General features: G+C 50.0%; 11 protein-coding genes across 11 annotated transcripts; 6 read left to right on the top strand and 5 right to left on the bottom strand.

Annotated features, from left to right (window-relative positions):
- Nucleotides 1–200: 200 nt before the first annotated feature.
- Nucleotides 201–1,110, top strand: N7519_011456 (Smr domain-containing protein; the record flags this gene model as incomplete). The annotated part of the gene is made up of 4 exons (XM_057298229.1): nucleotides 201–237; nucleotides 285–385; nucleotides 468–718; nucleotides 795–1,110. 4 exons carry the CDS (start codon nucleotides 201–203, stop codon nucleotides 1,108–1,110), a joined length of 705 nt encoding a protein of 234 aa, XP_057146111.1.
- A 417-nt stretch (nucleotides 1,111–1,527) lies between these two features.
- N7519_011455 (FPP/GGPP synthase family protein) lies at nucleotides 1,528–2,713 on the bottom strand (the record flags this gene model as incomplete). Its single annotated transcript, XM_057298228.1, has 2 exons — nucleotides 1,528–2,278; nucleotides 2,352–2,713. 2 exons carry the CDS (start codon nucleotides 2,711–2,713, stop codon nucleotides 1,528–1,530), a joined length of 1,113 nt encoding a protein of 370 aa, XP_057146110.1.
- Nucleotides 2,714–3,497: 784 nt separating this feature from the next.
- N7519_011454 (cell division control protein 14) lies at nucleotides 3,498–4,415 on the top strand (the record flags this gene model as incomplete). Its single annotated transcript, XM_057298227.1, has 2 exons — nucleotides 3,498–3,741; nucleotides 3,799–4,415. 2 exons carry the CDS (start codon nucleotides 3,498–3,500, stop codon nucleotides 4,413–4,415), a joined length of 861 nt encoding a protein of 286 aa, XP_057146109.1.
- A 709-nt stretch (nucleotides 4,416–5,124) lies between these two features.
- Nucleotides 5,125–6,132, top strand: N7519_011453 (class I SAM-dependent DNA methyltransferase; the record flags this gene model as incomplete). The annotated part of the gene is made up of 2 exons (XM_057298226.1): nucleotides 5,125–5,226; nucleotides 5,356–6,132. 2 exons carry the CDS (start codon nucleotides 5,125–5,127, stop codon nucleotides 6,130–6,132), a joined length of 879 nt encoding a protein of 292 aa, XP_057146108.1.
- An 82-nt stretch (nucleotides 6,133–6,214) lies between these two features.
- Nucleotides 6,215–7,319, bottom strand: N7519_011452 (putative mitochondrial outer membrane protein (Sam35); the record flags this gene model as incomplete). Its single annotated transcript, XM_057298225.1, has 3 exons — nucleotides 6,215–6,610; nucleotides 6,673–6,912; nucleotides 6,999–7,319. The coding sequence occupies 3 exons, from the start codon at nucleotides 7,317–7,319 to the stop codon at nucleotides 6,215–6,217; spliced, it is 957 nt and encodes a 318-aa protein (XP_057146107.1).
- A 652-nt stretch (nucleotides 7,320–7,971) lies between these two features.
- Nucleotides 7,972–9,615, top strand: N7519_011451 (uncharacterized protein; the record flags this gene model as incomplete). The annotated part of the gene is made up of 2 exons (XM_057298224.1): nucleotides 7,972–8,074; nucleotides 8,129–9,615. The coding sequence occupies 2 exons, from the start codon at nucleotides 7,972–7,974 to the stop codon at nucleotides 9,613–9,615; spliced, it is 1,590 nt and encodes a 529-aa protein (XP_057146106.1).
- A 545-nt stretch (nucleotides 9,616–10,160) lies between these two features.
- On the bottom strand, nucleotides 10,161–11,835 carry N7519_011450 (uncharacterized protein; the record flags this gene model as incomplete). Its single annotated transcript, XM_057298223.1, has 4 exons — nucleotides 10,161–10,241; nucleotides 10,360–10,655; nucleotides 10,904–11,307; nucleotides 11,423–11,835. 4 exons carry the CDS (start codon nucleotides 11,833–11,835, stop codon nucleotides 10,161–10,163), a joined length of 1,194 nt encoding a protein of 397 aa, XP_057146105.1.
- A 315-nt stretch (nucleotides 11,836–12,150) lies between these two features.
- Nucleotides 12,151–16,673, bottom strand: N7519_011449 (ribosome biogenesis protein URB2; the record flags this gene model as incomplete). The annotated part of the gene is made up of 3 exons (XM_057298222.1): nucleotides 12,151–15,368; nucleotides 15,443–16,586; nucleotides 16,656–16,673. 3 exons carry the CDS (start codon nucleotides 16,671–16,673, stop codon nucleotides 12,151–12,153), a joined length of 4,380 nt encoding a protein of 1,459 aa, XP_057146104.1.
- Nucleotides 16,674–16,926: 253 nt separating this feature from the next.
- Nucleotides 16,927–17,569, top strand: N7519_011448 (MICOS complex subunit MIC10; the record flags this gene model as incomplete). The annotated part of the gene is made up of 3 exons (XM_057298221.1): nucleotides 16,927–17,001; nucleotides 17,137–17,287; nucleotides 17,520–17,569. 3 exons carry the CDS (start codon nucleotides 16,927–16,929, stop codon nucleotides 17,567–17,569), a joined length of 276 nt encoding a protein of 91 aa, XP_057146103.1.
- A 1,208-nt stretch (nucleotides 17,570–18,777) lies between these two features.
- On the top strand, nucleotides 18,778–19,619 carry N7519_011447 (uncharacterized protein; the record flags this gene model as incomplete). The annotated part of the gene is made up of 3 exons (XM_057298220.1): nucleotides 18,778–18,873; nucleotides 18,929–19,293; nucleotides 19,346–19,619. Coding segments are annotated over 3 exons (735 nt in total), but the record flags the coding sequence as incomplete, so codon positions are not given.
- A 409-nt stretch (nucleotides 19,620–20,028) lies between these two features.
- N7519_011446 (nucleobase cation symporter-1 family protein) lies at nucleotides 20,029–21,889 on the bottom strand (the record flags this gene model as incomplete). The annotated part of the gene is made up of 4 exons (XM_057298219.1): nucleotides 20,029–20,463; nucleotides 20,531–21,258; nucleotides 21,309–21,558; nucleotides 21,617–21,889. 4 exons carry the CDS (start codon nucleotides 21,887–21,889, stop codon nucleotides 20,029–20,031), a joined length of 1,686 nt encoding a protein of 561 aa, XP_057146101.1.
- Between the last annotated feature and the right edge of the window lie 1,219 nt (nucleotides 21,890–23,108).

Here is a 23,108-nt window from a genome sequence, read left to right as displayed (position 1 = left end):
TCTATATATCTACTTGGTTATAATCTTGGAATATTCTAAACCACAATCCAAATCCCAATGGGGCCGATATCTTGGTTCCATCGATCGGGGCCAACAAACCCTGGGAAGACCCAAGGAACTCGATCGATCTGATTTTTTGGGGATTCCCCACCTTAAGAGGCACCCTTCTCTTTCCCCTGCGTTTTCTAATCATCACAATCATGTCGCACCAAATGTCCCACATGGGCCCTCGGGTACGTAACACGTCAGTCATTCTATGCCATTACAATCGCTAACAACCCCAGCCTTCAACCACGACAACAGCACCGACGCCGAGGCGGAGTACGATCGGCTCCGCGATCTCGCGCGCCAGGAAGCCTCCAAGCGCGGCGAATGTTTCAGCCGGGTAAGCGACCACCCAATCCCAATCCCAATCGCAATCGCAATCGCAGCTCTAGTCATTTCATCGCTAACACTGACTCCCACAGTCGAAGGAAGCCTACTCGAGCGGCGATGGCGCCGCCGCCAAGCAACTCTCCGAGGAGGGCAAGGCCCACGGCCGCAAGATGGAGGAGTACAACAAACAAGCGTCTGAGTTCATCTTCCGCGAGAACAACGCGAACGGGCGCGTCGAGGCCGACACCATCGATCTGCACGGCCAGTTCGTCGAGGAGGCCGAGGAGATCCTGGAAGAGCGGATCAAGTACGCCAAGTCGCACGGGCAGAATCATCTTCATGTGTAAGTGGCAGAGTACAAATTCGGGAGAATTCAATGCGCTGGATCGAACGCGACTAATACCGATTTCGCGCTATAGTATCGTCGGCAAGGGAAACCACTCCGCGAATCACGTCCAGAAAATCAAGCCGCGCGTCGAGCAGGTTTGCCGTGAGTTGGGGCTGCAGTATGCCACCGAGGACAATGCCGGTCGCATTTACGTCAACCTGACTGGCGGTGAGGCTGTTATGCCTCCCTCGACTGGTCACCACGGCTCGTCTGGATACCCTGGACAACAGGGTCACCAACAGGGACACCAGCAGCAGCAACAGCCGGACGAGCTCGAGGAGCTTGCCAAGAAGGTGTTGCCCAAGGTTCTGCGCAAGCTCGAGAAGGCTTGCTGTGTGGTTATGTGAGCTTGTTTTTCTGGTGTTTGGGACATATACATAGATGCATAGCTGTGTTTGTGGACAGGTCTTGGTTGTTTGATGTTGGTGACATTTTGCGTTTTTTGGTTTCTGAGAACGTTTCTAGCTCATATACCATCTATAGAAGTAGACCTCGAAAGCAAGTCTGGGTTTAGCCTCGACACGACTCATGATGGTAGGGATGTGATTATACCCCGACATGAACATGGAGATTATCATTTACTTCATGCTGTTAGATACAGCTACTTCAACGATTTGCACTGCTGGGACCATATAAACATAACTCATATCATCGTGAACGCTCGTAATTACATAGCCAACTTGTTGGAAACAAGATAACTGGAACTGGGTATATCCAACAAAGACACGACCTCCACATAATCATATCAAAAGAACAAAGAACAACTAGCATGCATTGGGATCCGACAGCGTCGATTCCACAATCTTTTCCACAATAGCACGCACCATCTGTCCATCACCAGCTCCATTGATCTTCGGCGTAGCATCAATCGTCTCAATCAATGCAAACGCCTGATCTCGCAGATCCCCGACAACCCGGCTGGTGTGCGCAAAGCTGCCCGTATTCTTCATGTACTGCACCGCATAGCGCTTAACCTCCGGATCCTTGGTATTTTGCTTCAGGATATTAATCAACTGGTGATTGGATGGGTTCGAGCGAATGCTGTGAATAATCGGGAAGGAAAATTTGCCCTCAGTGAGATCCTCGCAGAATCCCTTATTCTCCGTGTAAACCGTATTCGAGAGGTTGAGGTAGTCGTCGCAGATCTGGAAAATCAAGCCCATGACATTGACCAGGGCAACACAGTCCTTTCCCGTTGTACTCTCCGCCTGCATGAGTTTCACCGCGAGGCGGAAAAGCCCGCCCGTTTTGTTGCCGACCATTTCCAGGTACTCGTCTTCCGTCGGGCAGGTCAGCGTGTCGCGCCAGAAGAGGTCCATTCCCTGGCCCCGGTGCAGGTTCAGCATCTCCTGTACGTAGATGTCGATTGCGGCAGAGTTGTTGAGCTGCTGCACTTCTTGCAGCGCGAGGAAGTACACGTAGTTTGCGGAGTTGATTGTCTGCGCTGTTCCGAATATGTTGTGCGCGACGGGGATGCCGCGGCGGAGGACGGAGTTGTCTTCGACGTCGTCGATTCTAGCGCGCATGCGGTCAGCATCAGGATATGGATTGGGGGAGAGGAGGGAGGTGTGTGGGCATTCAAACTCACAATAGCGATGATGTATGCAGCATCGTTACGACCTTGGTGATGATCGCCAGGCTCGCCGGCGGGACCTGCAGCCAGGCGTTGAAGGCGTGGATCAGTTGTCGCCGAATATCTTTCCCTGGGTGCTCGTGGACGTAGTCATACGGCCCCATGAGGATCTTGTCGTTCTTCGATGACCATGTTCCATCCTTGTACTTGGTGCCGTCCACGCTTGACTTGTTGCGACGATGTCCGGTTTTCGTCGGCTCTTCATCTGTCACTGACAGCATGCGTCGGTGGGAGGAGCCCCCGGTGCCATTTGTTGCATTTGCTGAGCTTGTCCGAGGAGGAACGGGACTTGGTGGTTGGAAGGGTGCTGAGTTCATGATTGTGGATGGGAAGATGGAGGGGTTGAGCGGCAGAAAGACGTGGGGAGCTATGGACCTCCGGTATAAGTGCGGAGTCATGCGATATGTATAGATGACATCAGCCACACTTTTTCAGCACACGTTCGTACATGTACAAAGACTTATAATATATCGTAAAACGTATGATGCAAGATGTATACATACTTCCAAAGGTCTGTACAACCATAGTAGCTTTGCAGGTGTGATTGATGACGAATGCCGAGGTCCATGACTAATCGGGCCCGCCCACCTGGTGTGGCTGAGGCAGCTGACAGGAATAGGATGGGGCTGTCAAATGAGATCTGTCAATTTGATTGGCAAGAGAGAAAATATGATGATTTGATAGGTCATAAGCGGGAAGGATCAAGTGAATTCTTCAATAATATTATATAAGATGGGTAATGTTCACTATAGCAACGGAGAACAAAGGTACAGAGAGGTCTACAGTGTAGACTGGGGCTCTACACTATAATTAACATTAGAGTCGAACCTGATAGACGCCAGGGGTCGATCTAAAGTCGAGCTAAGAGTTCCCCGATGTGATGAGTTCCTTGGTTATTGGCCAGTTGCCTGGGGCAACCGCCCTTTATTTACTGCGAAACCTTGGAAGGGCCCAACTGACCTCATCCACACCAAAATGGACAACACGGACCTTCTCCACTTTGCTTTTGACCTTTTTGTTTAAGAATGTTCACTTGCTTTTCTTTCTTTTTGGTAGCGCTGGAATAGCTCATTTTTCTCAATCTCCGCATCTGATTTATCAATGGAGGCTCTATTAGCCCATTCGTTCGATTACCTCTCTTCATACGAACCTAGCAAGATCCGCAAAGGGTTACGCCAGGTTGAGGGACTACTAGCACAAATATGTCTATCGAAACCTAAGCCCGTCTTGGACCGGAGATCACGCTCCCCCGAAACCCAGCCCGTGCCAAAGACCTTGTCAGAGTTGCGAGATGATCCGGCCTTTCGCGAATTTTCCAAATTACAGGAAAGCTTTCAATGGAACAGTATGTCTTTGAAATTTCTATCGCAACCAGAGTCTGAGCGCTAACAGTATGCTTCAGTCGCCATGCGCCTAGTATCATGTCTCGAACACCTTCTAGGCCGAGGAAGCAACGGCACAAACGACATGCTGATCGTCTGCACACTGGACCTAATCCAAGGCTCCCTCCTCCTCCATCGCGGCTCGCGCACCCTCTTCGCCCGCGAAATCTACATGAACCTCCTCCTCGACCTCCTCGACCCGATCAACTGTCCAGCCGTGCAATCAGCAACCCTACTCACACTCGTCACAGCCCTACTGGACTGTCCATCAAACACACGCACATTCGAGGACCTCGATGGCCTCCTCACCGTTACATCGCTGTTCAAGCTGCGCGCCACCTCCCGCGAAGTCAAACTTAAGCTCGTCGAGTTCCTCTACTTCTATCTGATGCCCGAGGCCATGACACCGGCACCGATATCTCCCCCGCCAGGCCTGCAGCGCAGCCCGAGCAAACTCTCCTCTGTCCCCTTCTCGCGCAGTGCGCACTCCGCCGCGGCAAATGCTGCAAGTAAAGCGAACCGCGATACACGCACGACGGACGAGAAGCAGGCTCTTCTGGGGAGGTATCTCAACAATGTGGAGGACCTCGTGGAGGACCTAAAGGAGACGGCTCCGTTCGGAACGACGGTTTACTGAATGACTTGACTGGCGATGATTGACTCACTCACTACTTGATGACCGAATATGCGCGATGTCCGCTGCGATTATTTGGTGCTTTTTTTTTTCCTTTTCTCTCTCTACCATTTTTCTATCTTCCCTTCTCCTTACCTCTTTTTCTCTTCTTTACGAGCGTTTGACTTATGGTCCGTCCGGTACGGCAATTACGCGATTCCCTGGACTGATGTCTCGCCCTCTTTTGGCCTGTTTTTTGTGCTCTCTTTATTTCTTACTCCAATCCTGGACCTTTGTCGACCTCTCTAGTGTGCTCTCTCCCCGGGCTTCGTTTCCTTATCGTTTTCCTTATGTCTCTTTAACGGTGACATGAATATGTACGATTCCTCTCTGTGATTAAACTAAACTGTCACATATTCCTGATGATCAGCATTCCTTCGTATTTCGTAGTGCTATTTCTCAATGTAAGCTTAGACTTAAAGTCGGTTTTGGGGCTATCAAGCTTCTCGGTTATCCTCGCTACATCCAATATCTCTCCATCGCTAGCCTCAATCTGTATTTTAAATGAGTCACCGTGTACCTAGGTATGACTCAATGTAGCACGGACTTCATTATAATATACCCCAAGCTCGTTTAGAGTGGAGAAAGGTTAAACATTAGCGTGGAACACAAGTTCTATATATTCCCCGCAAACCCACTGAAATCCATAATCGTTCCATGGTACAATTCCAGAATGGCACAGACAATCCAGGAGCTGCTGGCCACGAAGCCTTCCGGAAACTCACAGAAAACGCAGTATGTGGACACGGTTGAAGCATATGATAAATGGGCAGAGGTGCGTACCTATATCCAATTTCCCATATATCACCTAGATCCTGTCTATTATACTATACATATAGCGTTCATGTGGCCATTCAAACTATATAAACCATCTACCCTATATACCAATGCTAACACAAAATAGGTTTACGACACAGACGGCAACTTCCTCCAACGCCTCGACACAATCGAGATGCGCACTCTACTACCCCAATTCATCGACCGGGTAAGCAAACGCTTCCAGCCAAGTCCACCAGATACAGAGACCACGACAACCCGCCCCAGCCTAGTAGACCTAGGCTGCGGCACCGGCCGCAACACAATCGAGCTCCTCTCCTCACTAAGCACAGCCAAAAAAGCAAACCACTTTTCCGTAATCGGTCTTGATGCCTCACGGGGGATGTTAGACGTTGCGCGGACGGCGACAAGCGAGTATGCGACGAAAAGCGCAACGCAGACGCCCGTTGAGCTCAGTATCCTTGACCTTCTTCAACCCGAGCTATCGAAGACACAGCTTCCGTCTTCGTTGACTGGACCGGGTGCCGTAGGTGTGATATCTACGCTGGTGCTGGAGCATATTCCGCTTCAGCGGTTTTTTGCGGCTGCGGCGGGGATTATGAGGGCCGGTGCGTATTTGCTTGTGACGAATATGCATGCTGAGATGGGGATGCGGAGTCAGGCGGGGTTTACGGATGAGCGCGGGGTTAAGGTTCGGCCTACGAGTTATTGTCATGCTATTCCTGATGTTTTGGATGCGGCTGCGGAGGCTGGGTTTGAGGTTGAGGAGGTTGTTGGTGCGGGTGGGGATGGGGTGCTTGTTAGAGGGGTTGATGAGCAGTTGGGGGATGTTCTGGGGGCGAGGGCGAAGAAGTGGGTTGGGGTTAGGGTTTGGTTTGGGGTTTGTTTTGTTAAGAGGAGTTGAGATGGAGAGGTAAAATCAGGAGAGATATTATTTTATCTAAACAATGAGTCCAACTCAAACGCCATGGGTTGCTGTTATACATCTAGAAGAATTTCAGTAGTCTGTCGCGGTGTTGTACAAGGTTGGGATGCTCCTTGAGCAGTTGTGCCAGCCGGTTCCGTTTCCAGCCCAGGGTATCGTCCAGGATCAGTTGCGTGTAGGCGAAGACGCTGGCATCGAAGAGACCTGGGTTTGGCCGGCCAAAGAAGTGCTCATCCTCGCCGAGCAAGGTGGATAGCGCCTCGAATGCGCCACCCGCGTCGGCTTCCAGGGCAGCGGCGTCGATGTACCGCGATGTCTTGAGAAGCTCATCGCGGGCAGCCTGTTGGAGCTGGTGGCCTATAGCGGCGCGCACGACCCAGTTCGAGGTTGTGGGATTCACATAGAGTCGGCGCGCAACAGCGTCGAAGTTCTCACTGTCTAGGTAAAGCATGTATAACTAGACACTTCAGTCAGCTTCTTCGAGTCTAGGGTTTGTTTCTGATGAATTCATTGGCCTACCCAAGCGCTGCGTATCCGGTTGTCTAAAAGCGAGGCATACACCTCAAACCGCATGTTTAATTGTTGTTCTTCCTCGCAGTGAACTTGTTCAATGGCCCACTTTTGGATTTTGTGCGAAGGGATCGGATTCGAGGCGTCTGCAGGCAGCGAGGGAAGGAGGAAAGGCAGGGAGCCATTCGGCGATGCATGATTGTTGGATGAGGTGATCTCAAAGTCAATCCCGACGAATTTCAAGTATGCCTAGAGCGAAAGCGATCAGTATGGTTCCGGACAGGGACGGCTACGCGCGTCCTTGCATGCGAGTATAGAGTATAGACGGCACGAACCTGCCATTTGAGACATTGAGGATTGAATGAGGGTCGGCCATGTCGTGCACCAGATGCATCGGTGAACACGTACAGCTGGTTGACATTGCCGTGCGGTCGAAGGCGTTGGGGGATCTCGTTGGCGGGATAGGTAGTCAATGGGAACTTGTCAAAGAGGCGCTTGATAGGAGCGGGGACTGTAAAGAATGGACTGGCATTGGACTCCTCTGGAGGGCTATCGGGGCCTTTAGGTGGCATCGTGGTGAAGCTTTTCAAAGTCGCAAAGTCGCAAAGTCTCCAAAGTCCAGAGTCCAAAGCCCCAAAATGTCCGAGTGCCGTCATCGAAACAATTCCGACGCGCCAAGCCCGAACAGGAAGGTATTGCCTTACCTAATAATTGCCAGGTACCGTCCTCCCCGCACCTTTTTGCTCCCGCTTTTCCGTCTTTTACTTGCGAATAGCCTGAACTTGCGATCTATGGGTTATTCGGATCATATGGATTCGATATCTTAGTACTTATTCCATATCTCGTGGTGTTGGTGTATCACATCAGCCCCCGGTCTCTCCCGCTTCAAACGCTGAAGAAATCACAACCTCCACTTCGGTCCGTCTCGACTCCACCTTTCGCTCTGATCTGCTCTCGCGAACGACATTTTTACAATACGAGCATATGTATGGCTTAGTTTGTCGCCAAATACGAGGCGTCTGACGGTCATAGCGGAAACGGGCGATTGCATGCGCGGGGTATCGACTAGCCGTTGGAATTCTGCGACACACGGTTGCGATATTACGAATCAACCTTGCGTCCCACCTTAAATTCGACGGTGTCCTACGTCTCTCTTCAACAATATGCCTCTTGATGAAGAAGGTGCCAAGTGGTCTTGGTAGGGATATATTGTACATTATCAATGAGACCAGGCTAAACAGTTACACCAGTGAACCATGCATTCGAGGTCATCGATCATCAAAATGCCAGCACTTCGACAGACTCATGATGAAAGTCCCTAAAGCCGGGCGTCCTCTTGCAAAATGTCCCCACCCGAAAGGGACTTGCAGCTGCCAGAAGACATATGCCGTGATGGTCCGCATTCCAAAAGGTAGAGATCACCAAATCATCGCACATGCGTTTGCGTTGTACTGACTTGCCTCAGGCTCATCATGCTTATGTCGTCCGCTCTATAAAGTTCCCATGGATGCCAATGAGTCAACTCAGTCGCCCTCATCCTCCATGGTTTCCACATCGTCACCAGCTCCGGCCAAGGTCCAGAAGTCTGGAAGAAGACAAAGCACTATGCAAGCAGCACCTGAAAACATAGCACGGGCATTAGACAACATGCCAGGCATGGTTAAGCTCGAGGATGGAACGTCGAACTTGACTTCAGACTTCTCTTCACAGACACCTCCCACTGCGTCCGCACAAAACCAAAAGACGCCGTCGCCCATAGAGACTACCAGGCAAGCCTCGCAGTCTCCCGAGGTATCCAGCTGCTGCTCCCAAAAGCAAAAGTCGAAGGCACCTACCCCGCCCCCAGCTCCTACCGCGCCTGCTGCTCCGGCTCAGAATGGTGGATCTTGTTGCGGAGGATCACGCCCTTCCACGACAAAGCAAGCTGTCTACTCAGACGCCGACCGGCAGCAATTCCAACAACCTATTTCTTGGGATGATCAGAGTTACATGCAATTCCCCATGCCACACATGTCCCCATGGCAGAATTCCTCAATTCCCACGCATGGAGACTACATGCATCCCACCATGCATCAAGCACAACCCCAACCCTCAAGCATCCATAATGGGTACATGGGAATGGTGCTGCCACACTCTCAAACCCAAATGCCCCAAATAGGGATGATACCCGGTGTGACTTCTCCGCCGTCCATGGCATACTCCAACCCGATGAACGGCCTTGGAATCACGCAGCCCTCTATGGGTCAGTACATGCTCAACAACCTCGAGCCTTCCTACAATGCTCCACCAAGCGGCGACTCTTGTCACGAGTGTAGTTGTGGAGAAGATTGCCAGTGTCTTGGCTGTGCTGCTCATCCATTCAATACCACGACCCGGAAGCATGTCCAAGAGATGGGTGCCCTGATCACCTCCAACGGCGATGACAAAAATCCGGAAGTCATCAACCCTTACCAAGCCTCACCTTACCAGGGAAGCACCCCTTCGACTCCATTCCCTTACTTCATGCAAAATACACCTTCAATGGACCATGGCTTCCAGCCTATTCCATTTGATAGCTACTCGGATCCAAATTCCACCCTACCCAGCGGTTACTCCTCCCCTCTGTCAGCAAACCACCATCTGAACCAGCAACTGATGCATCCTTCGGAATATTACACCCTGGAATACCCAGTAGGGCTACCAAACGCCTGTTCCGACATGACAGGCAGCTGCCAATGCGGCAGCGACTGCAGCTGTGTCGGCTGTCTCACGCACAGCGGCCACAACGGTCTTTCTTTAGACATGCCTACCCCCGAGCACCCCATTGCCAATACATCGGACGAGCAAACTCAATCTTCGCATCATGTTCCCCACGAAAGTTTCGCTACGTCTCAGACTTCTCGGATCCCGGTATTAGACAATGTGTCTGTGCCCTGTCTGAGTCCGCGCACTGTGGAGACTTCCATGATCTAGATGATCTACGGCTTGATGATATCTTACCATTTCGTTTCTCCCCTCTTCTTTTTCTCCACGCCTTTTTTGACTTCGCATGATTTATGATCTCCTATGATACCCTATCTAGAATCTCTGCTCTAGACGGCCACAGTAATAGATTGCCTGTTTGAATGTAATTTGTTGAGTGGAATTTGTGCCTACTATCCTGAGTATCGTTTTTCTTACTGCCTTTTGTAGTGGTTTGTGCATCTACGTCGCACTTAACATACCTAGGTAGGTAGCTAGTTGTGGTAAGCGGAGTATGTTAAGAATGTTTGAATATACGAACGTTCGGCGGCGTTAAAGCACCGCCTAATAAAGTCATAGACATCGAAACATTAGTCTAGTTATACTGGAACCCCTTTACAACAACCTACTCGAAAAGCCTAGCAGTGTTGCTGGCATTGCGGGAAATGACTTGAGCCGAAGTCTGTGTGAGTCATGGACAACGCATCCCGAGGTCCTTCCAACCCGACTTTCAGGCAGTTTGTTCGAAGAAGGATGATATGGTGATTCCCACGCTATTATTCACCTGTGATGATGGCATCGTGAATCGCTGTCCACCCTTCAACCGTGATACGGAACACTTGCTTGATGGCGATTGTCTACGTCCAAGACTGAGCACCACCAATTCCCTTCCATCTAGGCGATATAGAAACGCCTACGAGAAAGGATAATCAGGATCTTATCCCTATCAATAAGCTTCACTCGGAGGACACTTACCTTCCGAAATAACGCAAGAGGAAACCACATCTCCGGGCGTTCTAGCTCGGTCAACGCAGCCAACGGAGGTAGACGTATACCCCCTCGGGGCAAGGGCCCACAATCCTCCAGTTCTGCGCAGAGAAGTCCATGAAATCTCGCTTGAAGAAAGGTCAGGGTTGCGGCAGGCAAAGTATGTCTGACAACAGGGGCCAAGATGCTATATATATCGTCGTAACCAAGTTCGTGCGCAATTTCACTGGCGGCGAGATCTGGGAATCGAAATTCGCCTTTTGTCTGACCAGTCGGAAGGGTTCCTGGCCAAGAAGCATCATGTTAGCGGGACAAACTGAACATGCCAGTTCATTAGTCTCGAGGAAAGAAACGGGATAATCGTACGAAAGGCCCCGTGTTCAATTAGCTGCGAGATGACGCTAACAGGGGCTCGCATATGGGCAGCTTGATAGAGTGAGGTCCAAAGAGACAATTCATGATACTTCTTGGTTGGGTCTGTTGATAGGTGAGTTGACTCCAGATGTAGACTTTGATAGCTCGCAACACATACGAAGCCGGACGGCGTTTGGCCATGTCTCATTGAAGACCTTCTTTCCCTCATCGAGGGATTCTAACACAGTCTTCCAACGGCCACAGTATGATGCGCTGGCTAATCCATCCCGTTGGCATAGATAGGCTGGAGTAAACGACTTCCTGATCAGAACGCCAAGCCATAGAGTAGGCGATGTTTTTGAGGGAGTTACGACAATATCGGGCCATCCAGCTCTTGGTCTTGTATCTGTATTCAACTCAGAAATCGTTTGTTTGTTGTCAGTGGTCTCGTTGTCTGGCGTAGTTTGAGTTTCTTCTCCTTGGTGAATATGAATATTGCTGAAGGCATCGTTAACCTTCGTATGCTCTTCGACTCTAGTTCTCAACCTGAGCACTTCGCTCTCAGTAATGGCACTTGATTGCCTAGGAAAACATTCGATTAGTAGTGTCTATAGTGGGAAAAGTATCCCCGAGTTATACCCAGCTTGTAGTCTCATAACGAAAGTATCAAAATCAAGAGGACAATCAAGGTACATACGCAGCAATAAATGTTAACACAAGTCCCAGATCCCTCTCTCTTTCCTCCAATTTCTTGACAATTGCGACAACGTTTGACCTATAGAACAACCAGTTGACCTTCATCATGAGGTCGTGGCGTCTGCCCGAATCAGCAACTTTGCGCACCAGCTCGAGCACCTCATTTGCAGTCTGCCTATATGCACTCTCATTGAATGAAAGGGCGGTGATTTTCTCCATCGGGTCAGAAAGTTTGTTGGTGAGCGAGCGGAAGAGCTCGAGGTTTAGACGGATGCGTTCTGCGCGAGTGAACATTTCCACCAAGGCGGTTCGTGCTCCTTTCAAGGACTCAATAACATGTTTTGTGACCTGTACAATTTCGAGAAACATGCCAGCTAGCGTAGCGGCTGCTTGGGCAGAAGCTACGATGTCCATATTGTGTTTTTATCGAATGGTGTCAAATAGGAGAGAATTATCAAGGCAATCTGAGAATTGAGGTTAGCTCTGTTCCAGTGCGGGGAAGGCTATGCCCCATTCCAAGGTTCTTATGTGAGGCTCTGTCACTTGGCGTAAACCTTGGAATATAACAGGATTATTGATACTCCAGGTCTTTGCCAAGAATAGGAGTGTAGGTGGAGTATTACAATCCGGTTTGAAATTTATATGATGATCATCAATGCATTGGGGGATATCATAATTCTTAAGCAAAAGATAGTGTACAGAGAAAGGACAGTTTCCACAAAACCCCAATCAACCCTTATTCCACTTTCCGAACTTCACATAGTCATCATAAAGCGACTTGAACACTGCACGACCAGAGACATCCAACGCAGCATTAAGAGCACGCATAGACTCACGCGACATGACATCCAGAGCAGCATACAGACCAGGCAAGATAGCAGCCTTGACCTCCGGAGACAGGGACCCACGCAGCGAGCACTGCGCATACTCCATAACAACATACTGCAAGTACTGACCGGCAATGCGCTTCGCCTTCTTCGTCTGGTCAGTCAGGGCCTCGCGGGATGAACCAGGCTGAGGACGGAGGACCGCCGAGACGGTAGGGTCGCACAGCGAGGTGAGCAGACGGGTGTAGTACGTAGCGTGCGAGGCGTCGAGCGGGGCGAGCCAGAAGGGTTGCGACAAGGTGGGCTGGAAGCGGGAGCGACCGCGTTTGCGGGACCGCGCGAAGAGACAGCCCAGTAAGCGCTGCATAGCGTTTACCACTAGGTGGAAGCGGCCGCCGATCTTGAGGCGTTGCAGGCTGAGGACGACGCCCATTAGTCGACACAGGCGGGTGTAGATGGTTGGTGCGTAGGCTGGGGAGATCTGGGGGCCGATTTTGGAGGAGGCGCTCGCGATTGCGCTGAGGATGCTGTCGATGTTGCATTGTGTCAGGCTTCGGGTGTGGCTACGGAGGAGGAGGTCCAGGCATTCGGACGCGAAGCAGAATTGGTCGATGCTTGTGCTTTGGGTGATGGCTTCGGCGAGGGACGTGCAGAGGAGGGAGATCTCGCGTGCTGTGGCGCTCTCTTTGTCTTCAACAGGAGGGAGCGAGGAAACGGCAAGGTAGAGCACGAGAAGTCTGTAGGCGGCGTTTTCGCCAACTAAGCCAAGTCCGCGGACTTCGCAGATCGTTTGGGTGATCTTTTCCACGGTCATTGAGCGGAAACGTTCGGTGGTGGTCCGGATGAAGAGCTGCTGGTCCTCGGCATAGAGAGACTCAAGAGCAAGAGTCTCGGCGCATTGCAGGACTGGATGAGCGATGTTCTCCTCGGGTCCCTTGGTGGCAAGAAGGCGTCGCCGGATTAACCGAGACGGTTCCGAATCGACGGACATTTCCATGTAATTGTCAATCTTGGACAGGAACTTCTCCACTTCGGCGTTGTTGGTGGCTAGATCTTCGAAATCCTCCAGAGCATCGATGGTCTTGATAAGAGTAATTGTCTCCTCCATCTTCTGCTTCCGGCACTGGTCTTTGACATGTTTCATGTCAGCCAAAACGAAGTCGAACACTTTCTGGCGACAAGCAGCAAGTTCCTCCTCTGAGAAGGCTGTCTGCAGCTGCTTGCGGTTAACCCATAACTCTGACAAGGTCAACCTCAGAAGGTAACAGGCCATGGAATCGCGATCCACCTGCTTCATTTTAGCGGTCTGCTTCGATGCCCTGGCAAAGAGTTTCTTAAAGATCTTGTTCCGATCAGCTTCAGACGAAACAAGGAGCTTGGCCGATATCGCGCGGTGCAGGCTTCGGAATGCTTTCATAATCTTGAGGTCGAGGTCGGTACCCTCCAATGGTACGGCTCGAGCGGCAGTCCAGATGGGCTCCCAGTCACTGGTCATTGTGGCATCACATTTAGGCATGGCAGCCAGTTTCGCCATCATCGTAATAATTCCGATCATGACATCGGGAGAACTGTCCTGTTCAAGTAGAACATTTTGCAACTTGTTCAAAATGGTAGTTCTCAGGCCACGGGTGATCAACGGCGCCGGAACCCTCTGCAAGCTCTCGACAAGCAATTTCCGATTGGACGAGTCTTGCTCGATGCTCTCGTTGAGGAGAAGGGAAAGATCAGAGACAATGAAGGGAGAGTTGAGCATATATTCGTGGCAGACCACGGTCGCCCATGCCTGGAGGAACTTCGCTTCTTCTGCAACAGCCTCCAAGGGCAACGACGACGAATGGTATTGAGCAGCTGCCAGGGACAGGATATGACGGAACAGACGGGATCGATCGTCAGAAGAGATAAGAGCCCATACTTCCGGAACTCTGACAATGGCCAGGAAGTAAGCTAAGCCAAGGGTTGTTTTGGAATCCACAGTATCTGTGCGGCCATTCCAGGGTGCTTTCATCGACTTTTTGGCATCCTTGGTTGAGATGGAGGTGATGAGGTCTGTGACATCCTTGGTGGCTTTAACAAACGAGCCTAGCTGCTCATCACTGGCGTGTGCCTTCGTTGCAGCAATCAAAAACCGGTAAGCCTCCCACGATTCCAGAGGAGCAAGTTGAGCTTTGGTTAGGTCCTTGTGGTTACGGTGAATAGTCTTGGCGGCGACTTCTACCAATGACATGATTGCACTTGCCATGGTATTATCGGCTGACTGCAGGGTGTTCTCTAGGAAATTCCGAACCAACCGCCACAGACGCCATCGCCAGTGCAGAGCCTGCTTCGACGACAGAGTAGAGGTGATAGTTTCCAGGAGAGATGTCAAGATCTTTTCCGATTCTGAGAATGTCGAAACTCGGCCACGGAAACTTGCCTCGACAATAACAAATTTGGCATAGGACTCGGGGGTTTCAGCGACCTTGCCATTTTCAGCTCGCGTCTCGCTCGCAGCGGTACGCATCTGGGCAGCAATATGCGTCTCAGTGAGGGAAGTTCGCATAAGCTCCGAGTAAGCGTCCGCCAACTCATCATCTTCCCACACCGAGAACATACTCAAATTGCTGTTATCTTGGCGAGCCTCCTCCACAATAACGAGTTGGTTGTGCCACAATTCCATGAAGCTGGGCAGGTCTCGTGCGGCAGCGAAACCTCGCAACAACGGCAGCACGACCTTGCTCTTGATTATGTCGTAGTCCCTCCGTCTCCGAGAACCACCTTCGCGCCACTGCAACATAACCTTGTCGAGCAATGCGTCAAGAAGCTTACGTGAATCACGCAAACCGGAGTTTGGCAGGAAAATATCAACACCAAGACTGATAAACAGAGCCGTCACATTCCACTGGACCTTCTCAAGGCCTTGTTCGAAAAGACCAGTGTAATTGGCATGCGCTAGAATGGTGTGAAGAGAGAGTCCGACCTTTCGGTCAAGAGCGACCTGGAGGAGCTGCTCCAATACCGAAATGAACTTAGAAGAAAATGTGGCGAAGTCTTCCTCCTTTGCAGTGGAGAAAGCTAGCTCCGCAACAGCGACGAACAGAGTCTCCAACCACGGAGCTTCATGCGTCTGCCTCCGGAACACATCTCTCAGGGACAGCACGCACGGCGTTGTCAAAAAAGCTCAGGAAGGAGCTCAACTGATCGCCAAGGATGTATACAAGCTTCATTGCTTGCTTTGTTTTCCTTAGCCACGGCAAACTCGCGAATGATCGGCCTGAAAGTATCAGTCACTGGTTTGACCGAGCTCCAGTCGGGCTCATCCTGAGAATAATCGATGCCGGAGCTTCCACGCGCAAAGAATGCTGCACGAGCGGGGAGTAAGACATGAAGAGCAATAATGCGTTCAATCGCATGCAGGAGACTGGCTCGCTCGTCGGTGTCAAGTTTGGCAGACCGCAGGCAAATTTGGAGCCTAAGCGCGTGGGCGAAGCAATGTCTCGCGAAAAATTCGTTGCTCGACTTGTTGTCCATATCATCTTCGCGGTAAGACCTCGATTCCCACAGTTCCACCGCCGAGGGAAACACGTACAGCAAGTGCTGAAGATCGGTTGTTTTCCCCTCCTGTGAGAACTGCTTGGCGGCCACTGCGGCTACCCGGAATGCTCGACCCAGCAGCATGGCGACGGCCTCGGGTTCGCCCCTCAGTGCAAGCTTCAAATGGGAGTTTGCAACCCCGTCAGTGCCTAGTGTGCGGTGCGCAAGTGTCACAAATCCGTGTAGACAATCCAAGGCGCGGATGAAGGCGAGGAAGCATGCTGCGGGGTTCTGCCGCTGCTCGTCCACGTCCACGTCCATGGCGTCTGCATCATTCTCAGTTGTCATCCTCTTGCGTTTTTTCCCTTGGTTTCCTCGGCGATCATCATGCGTCGGAGATCCGGACAGTGTGTGACTGGACTCGGAGTCAGAACTGAGGTTTGCGAGCCCGTTCCCCAGACCGGAAAAGATATCGGCCTCCAAGTCTTCAAATGTATCACATAGGATCGATAAGAATTTCTGATCTTTAAGAATAGCTGCGAGATTCTTCGGCGAAATCAGGTCGGTGAGCTGCCGTAATAAGAGGAACGAAGCCGCGTCCACCCTATAGTTCTTCCCACTTCTCAGTCTCTTCAATAGCCATCGCAGAACCCATTCCTCCTTCGGGGTAGCGTTTGTTTGAACCCGAACATCTCGGTGAACTTCCGGGTGACTGTCACATAGTGTCAAATCCACGCCGATAATCTGTGCCGCTTCGTGGATCTGGGTTGTTGGACTGGCGGTGCCCTTCTCAAGGCGGAGGAGCGCCTCTTGCGATGAGCGCGGACGCTGTGGAAGCGCAACACATTAGATCCAGGGAAAAAGACATGCAGTATTCGAAGATAACATTTCACTTACCTCCGCAATCGACGGCATCTCGAAAAAAAAGCAAATTACTCGAGACAGTGGTTGGTTATTTGTCGGGGAAGAAAAAAAGAGATCAAGAAGAAAAACCGCGGATTGCTCCGACCGCCTTTGGCCGAATCGACTCGGTCCGCTGAACCTCCAAACTCCTTGCACTCCACACGCCTTCACCTCTATAATCCCACATAATTGCAACTGGTTCGTGGTTTGCCCTCGGAAATAGCTCCGGCTCAATTGATGCTTACTTCTGGATAGATTTATCGCAATGGCTGAATCCAGTGAATCCGGGCCGATCGCGCGGGCCACCAAGCCCGTCAGCGAGGCTTTGCTTAACGAGAAGGTATGAGCTAGCTGGGATGCTCAAATGGGAGAGGTTGCTATATAGAATCATATCATTGATATATATGGCGATTGTCTCTGTCTAGGAGCAAACATGGGAGAACCCGTTGGCTAACCTTCAACGTCATATAATTAGTGGGACCGCGCCATCTCCTCTGTGATCATCAAGTCCTCCCTCGGTCTGTCTTTCGGTGTTGTCTTCTCGGTGCTCCTCTTCAAGCGGAGAGCTTGGCCCGCGTGGGTTGGTCTCGGCTTCGGTGCCGGACGTGCCTGGGAAGAGGCTGATGGTACGTTCATATCTATATTTCATTTTTCGCGGGCTTTTTAGGGAGACGTTCGGTGAAGTTGGAGCTTCGGGTCACTATAAGATAAGCTCCGTTGAGCTTGGGCGGAGGTTACTTGGTGTAATTTTTTCAGCATCGAGCTTCGCAAGCCCCTCAACAGTGACCCAGCTATCCGCTTTTCCCCGAGCTTGCCTATCTCCAAGAGCCGACCATGACTGAGCTAACTTGTATTTAGCCTCCTTCCGCCGTGGTGATTCCCCTATCAGAGATGCCCTGCGCCGCTAAAGAATGGCTTCCAAGTGTGTACGATACATTGTACAGAATGCAAGAGGCCATCAATGAATGGTTGTCTTCGGCCTAGAGAAAAATTGGTATACCGGTTCACCAAGCATCCATCAACACCGAACGAGATGTTTCCTTGAGTTCTTTTTTCCCCCGTCTTTGAATTAAGAAACATGATTTGAATAGAAAACATGTCCTGGCGCTGCACTTCCAACACCCGCCTTTAGTAATTTCAGATTTTGATTCCATATGAGAACGATACGTATTCGATGCGAAAACAAGTTATGCCTGCTTCCTTTCTTGGAGCGCTGGCTCAAAGGTTCATCTGATTTCTCTTTGCGCGGCTTAGGAGACTTCACTTTTTTTTTCCCTCTAAAAGGATAATGTGATCCATATGCCACGACCGATGGCTATATGCGTATGTGCTGTAGAACGTGGCTGAGTGGGCAATTCTAGGAAGTATGCCGAGGCAACGTCCAAAAGATGAAGTATTTGCCCAGGATCTTGCTCTCATATATATTATCTAAGAGGGCAAAAAAGAAAAAGAAAAGAAGAGAAAAGAAACTCCGAAGAGATATCCCTGTCATCTCCGATAGTGCGAGGACATTCTATTCGCGAAGGTCACGGACTCTCAAAGAGGCAGCAGAATCAGGTGGAGGGTACAGCCTATCAGCCTCAGCCTTCGATGCGCATGTATAAACAGCCTTGGAAGAGCCCTGCAGTTAACATTGGTCCACGTACGCTTGACAACGCATCCATGGACAGATGTAGATAATGCCTTTACGTCCCTGTAACTTGTATGCCGCACGCTTCCCGATCCAGATGGATGTGATGTGACGAGCGCATCAAGTTATTTTTGCATATAAGCATGCATTAATCTCTTTGATTCTCACGAAAGAAATCGTGTCCCGTACTGGCACCGAGTAGGGGCATCATGGGACTTGAGGCAACGAATGAAACCAGAAAGGCATCTGTAACTCAATGTGAGTTTATGCTCCGGAGAATCAGCCCCGCCAACCTAACAACGATGATAAAAAGCACCCGCTGAACAACATGAAATGAATCCTTTCCTTGCGGAAAGAACGTCCTTCGCCTCATCAAACATTGAAGCTTTATGCATAGAGGCGATAAAGAATGGCTATGATTCATGCATTTGGATATGTTTCACCCGGCGGTCTTGTTACTTTGCAAGGGATATACCCATCGTGCAGGAAAGCAGCGGTCTCGAGATCCATACGTTGAGAAATCAGTGTGGATGGTGGAAGCGCATCTCTCTGCGCTCTCCTGTTAAGATCCAAGAAGTCAAGGTTTGTAAGAACCTGCTCGCAATTTTTTGATATTGGACTTTAATGCTAGCTCCAGATGCACGCTATCAGTGTACATAGGAATAAAGAAGTCGAAGTCATGTTACTTCCAATGGATCATTCCATGGAGATGGAGAACATGCAGAGAATACTAGAAGACTGGTCTTCTAAGAGCGAAGAATGCGACGCTGGGTACAACGAAGACGGCACATTTCGAGCTTGCCCGCTCGGCGACTCCTGTCCTAATACTTTGATGGATGACTTGAACGATTCCTTCTGCTCCCAAGAGCGGCACCACCAACTAAGGGCGCGATTGAAGAATTTCCAGCTCAGACAGCCAATGCTCGATTTTTATTGGAATTCGAAAGGAAAGAGTGACTGTCAAAATTTTCTGGAAAAATCCAACTTGGTCACTCGCTATAAGTAAGTGAAGATTCGGAATGACAGAATATCGGGATCTAAGATGAAACGGCAGGGATCTAAAATCATGCCACTATATTGACGCGGCAATTCGTTATGGGGATATTTCCCTTGGCGAAAGCATTCCTGCACTTTTGCTTATTGATGGATGGGATGTCTCCCGCCTGCTAATTCTCATTGGCTTTGCCATATTTATTGCTATCATCGTCACGGCAATCGGAACTGCGGCTGGACATGATATCGATACTGGTTTAACAGCGGGAAGCTATGCCTTTGGAGCGGTAGCAGTTGTGCTCGCTACTTTGACCTTTTTCAGTGCAATTCTCTAAATTGAGCCGCGATAACCCATGGTCTGACGCGAATTAGAGAAATAGGGATTGGGTACACCTAGACTCCGCTGTCTTCCACATTGGTAGAATCGTACGAATTAAAAGAGGATTCCAGGGTCATAAAAGAGCCAAGCCTAGGGGAGGCCTATTTTTGGAAGCCTAGGAACACAGGAAGTAGTCAATTGTCATCTCATCGTGAATATCTCCCAGAGAGGGAATTAATTATACACATTCAAGCCCGCTTGATAGTAAGAGCGTCAGAAAATATCAATATGAAAAACGCCGCCCATAAATAAAGACCCAATCCCGCTCTCAAAGCTTCCTGTCCGAAGTACTTGGGCCCTTCCGCTCATCGGACCCAACCGCATCATCAAACGACCTCCGACCATACCCATGAGCCTCCAAGTCATTAGGGTCCTTCCCGTACTGAAACGAAGGCATCCTCAACATCGATATCAACCTCGTTCCAGGTATCACTTGTCTCAGGAACGGGGAAAAACCACGTCAGAGCGAAGTACACGACGCCGGAAACAATGACGCCGGTGAAATAGTTGAAGTTGTAGATGTATTGTGCGCCGATAGGAACCTTGCACCCAACAGCACCGGCGAAGCCAACGATGTTGATCATGATCCCGCAGATGTACGCGGTATAGGCACGCCAGGAGAAACCGCAGGTATAGTAGTAGCAATCGGTTTTGCTAGCGCTGTAGAGGGATTTGATGTTCAGGTAGCCCTTGCGGACGATGTAGTAGTCGCAGATCATGACGCCGGCGATGGCGGAGAGGAAGACGGAGTAGGCTGAGAGGTAGGTTGTGAAGTTGTTTGAGGTTGAGAGAAGATTCCACTGTAGATTTTGTCAGTTTTTGTCATGGTTATATGGATGCCTTGAGATAAACTATGGGACGACGTACTGGACACATAGCTAGACCGACGGCAGCGCAGATGTAACTACCGCGTCGGATGGTCATGTATCGGGGGAGCATTGCAGTCATGTCGGTGCCTGCTGAGATGGAGTTGGCGGAAATGTTTGTTCCGAGCTGAGCTAGGGCAAAGCCGGTGGCGATGACGAAGATACCGAAGCGTTGGCCAGAACTGGCTCCATCGAGGAATTTCCCGAGAAGATCAAGGGGGTTCCATGTGTAGCCGTCGTTGAAGATCACTGACGAGGAGGAAGACACGATGATTCCGATGAATGAGGTGACGCCAAAGCCGACGGGAATGGTAAATAGCTGCGCCCAGAATGCATCTTTTGGTGTTCGGGCAAATCGTGAGAAATCGGGGTTGTTCATGATAAGCGCTGCGAAGTTTCCGATACACGACATGATTGCTTTCACGATGGCCCAGGAAAGATCGCTTCCGTGGGCGGTGTTGGACTGGTGGATAATCGGGCCGAGACCGTGGGCACGGGAGATGGCCCAGGCAAAGAAAGCGATGGCAGCGATGGGAGAGTAAATTGCCTTAGCGGTGAACAAGTGACGGACCTTGTGAACGGGGAACCACAAGGCTGGAAGTGAGAGCAGCCAGAATAAGAAGAAGCTGACAAAGTTCTTAGTGTCGACGCCAGCACTGGCAGAGAGACCATTGTGAAGGTTTCGGTAGCTCGGCCAAATGGCTTCGATCATCAAAGTCACACACTGGCCTAGTAATGTATGAGTATGCATGTTTTCATCGGATCGACAAGATACGTACCTCCGATATAGCCCTGTACTCCATACCAAATGATAGCCATCACCACGCGGTTGAGGACGGGCCATAGAGAACCCCATATTCCGAATGAAGCTCGAGCTGTCACGGGGAAGGAAATATGGTAGATAGCGCCGATTCGTCCAATCAGGCACACGAAAGCTGCAGCCACGAAGTACCCAACCCAAACACAGATCCAGGACTGCCACCAGGAAAGACCGTCAACGATCATTGAGGAGGAAATCATCCATGTGTTCTGTATCTTGTGTTAGATGCCGCTAGGCTTGTACCGGGCACCATTTAGAGACACTGACGATGTTTAATGAGTCCGCAATCCAAAAAGCAATAAAGTTGATCCATTTCCATTGGCGTCGTTCCGGGTCCACTGTAGTACGGTTTCCATTGGTCAGCTTCTGGATTCTTCGTGAACCACGAGAGTGATAAATAAGGGGTAGATCTGAGGTGGTATAAGCCTGGATAGTCTCACCTGGCCGTAAGTCGTTGTTTGTCAACATCATCTGGGCATTGGTGAGTCCGGGCTCATTCTCTACAGCCGCCTTATCGAGTATCCATTTGAATTTGGACATATTGGCGAGTGGACGTGTAGACTTGTAGACTTGTTGTTGCTAATAGTTGCCAGTAAAGTAATCGAACGCCCAAAGAAAGTATTGAAACAAAGCTATTGCGGGGAATTTGAATAAAAGAAGAATCTTGGAGTAGAGAGTACAAAGACGGGGGATAACAGTATCATTATAACCTTTCCCACATGGAATGACCCCGGGACAACCATATCCTCCAGGATCCGAGCCCTCTTTTCCCCGACGATAAGAAAGCCGCTGTGGGCCTCCAATCTTGAAAGTATCCATGATGGTCTGAACCGATACGGACCTATCATGGGCACCTGCGGGGGAGTGACCGGATGAGTTCAAGTAAGAAATCCCGTTATCTACAAGAATTGGCCGGAGACCTGGAAACCTTGAAACCGTTGGTTCCACCGACCCCACATAATCAAGGTTACCAGGGACTGTGATTGGTTGGTCGTAATCTATGCTTTGATATGGAGAAAAGCTGGAGATAGAAAAGGCTAATCTTGGCGCTGACTCGATGAGATCGAGTAATAAAATAGGTCACGTGTATCGTGCCTCAGGCCTATAAGAAGTGTCTCAGGTGCAATATCCCCTATATACGAGACAAGTGAACAGACTATTGACTCTTATAGATCATGGCAATGACTTGAGATTGACATCCAACTAATGTGGGCATTTTGAACGCCACGTTATGCTGGTTGTAACACTATATAGATCTATGACGCGTGGACATATACGTTTACTTGAAGTAGTGTATGCCGTGGGACTCTACAATCTACTGGTAAAAAAAAAAGTCGGAGTGATATATTTTCTAGGACAAGTACTGTGCTAAGAAATGGCATGGCAGGAAAGCAATGAATAGTACATTCCACGCTAATACTAGATTAGGATAAAAAAACTGATATGCTAGTGTGCAGGTGCACATAATTGGATTGACAGATCAACTGTGAGAGCCTCCAGAAAATGAAAAATCCCAAGTCCCTATGCTATGATAATAAATGATATGATGAGTGAGAAGAGTAGCTCCAGTGAACCAGTCACATATATATTCTCCAATGTGGTTGACTCCCTCAAATGCGATGATGATGATGATGAATGGCAGGACCGAGTTCCTGCTAGATCCTAATGCGGACACGTAGCACAACAAAGGAAATAAGATGAAAAGAAAAGACATACATGAGACCAAACAGATAAGATAAAGACAGGAGAGAAAAGATGG

Source organism: Penicillium mononematosum, assembly GCF_028829835.1.
Source record: "Penicillium mononematosum strain IBT 11891 chromosome Unknown utg000005l:1.0-9366267.0:1.0-9372171.0, whole genome shotgun sequence".
NCBI classification, from domain to species: domain Eukaryota; kingdom Fungi; phylum Ascomycota; class Eurotiomycetes; order Eurotiales; family Aspergillaceae; genus Penicillium; species Penicillium mononematosum.
Note: the sequence above shows the minus strand (reverse complement) of the source record. Positions and strands in the feature narration are given on the sequence as shown.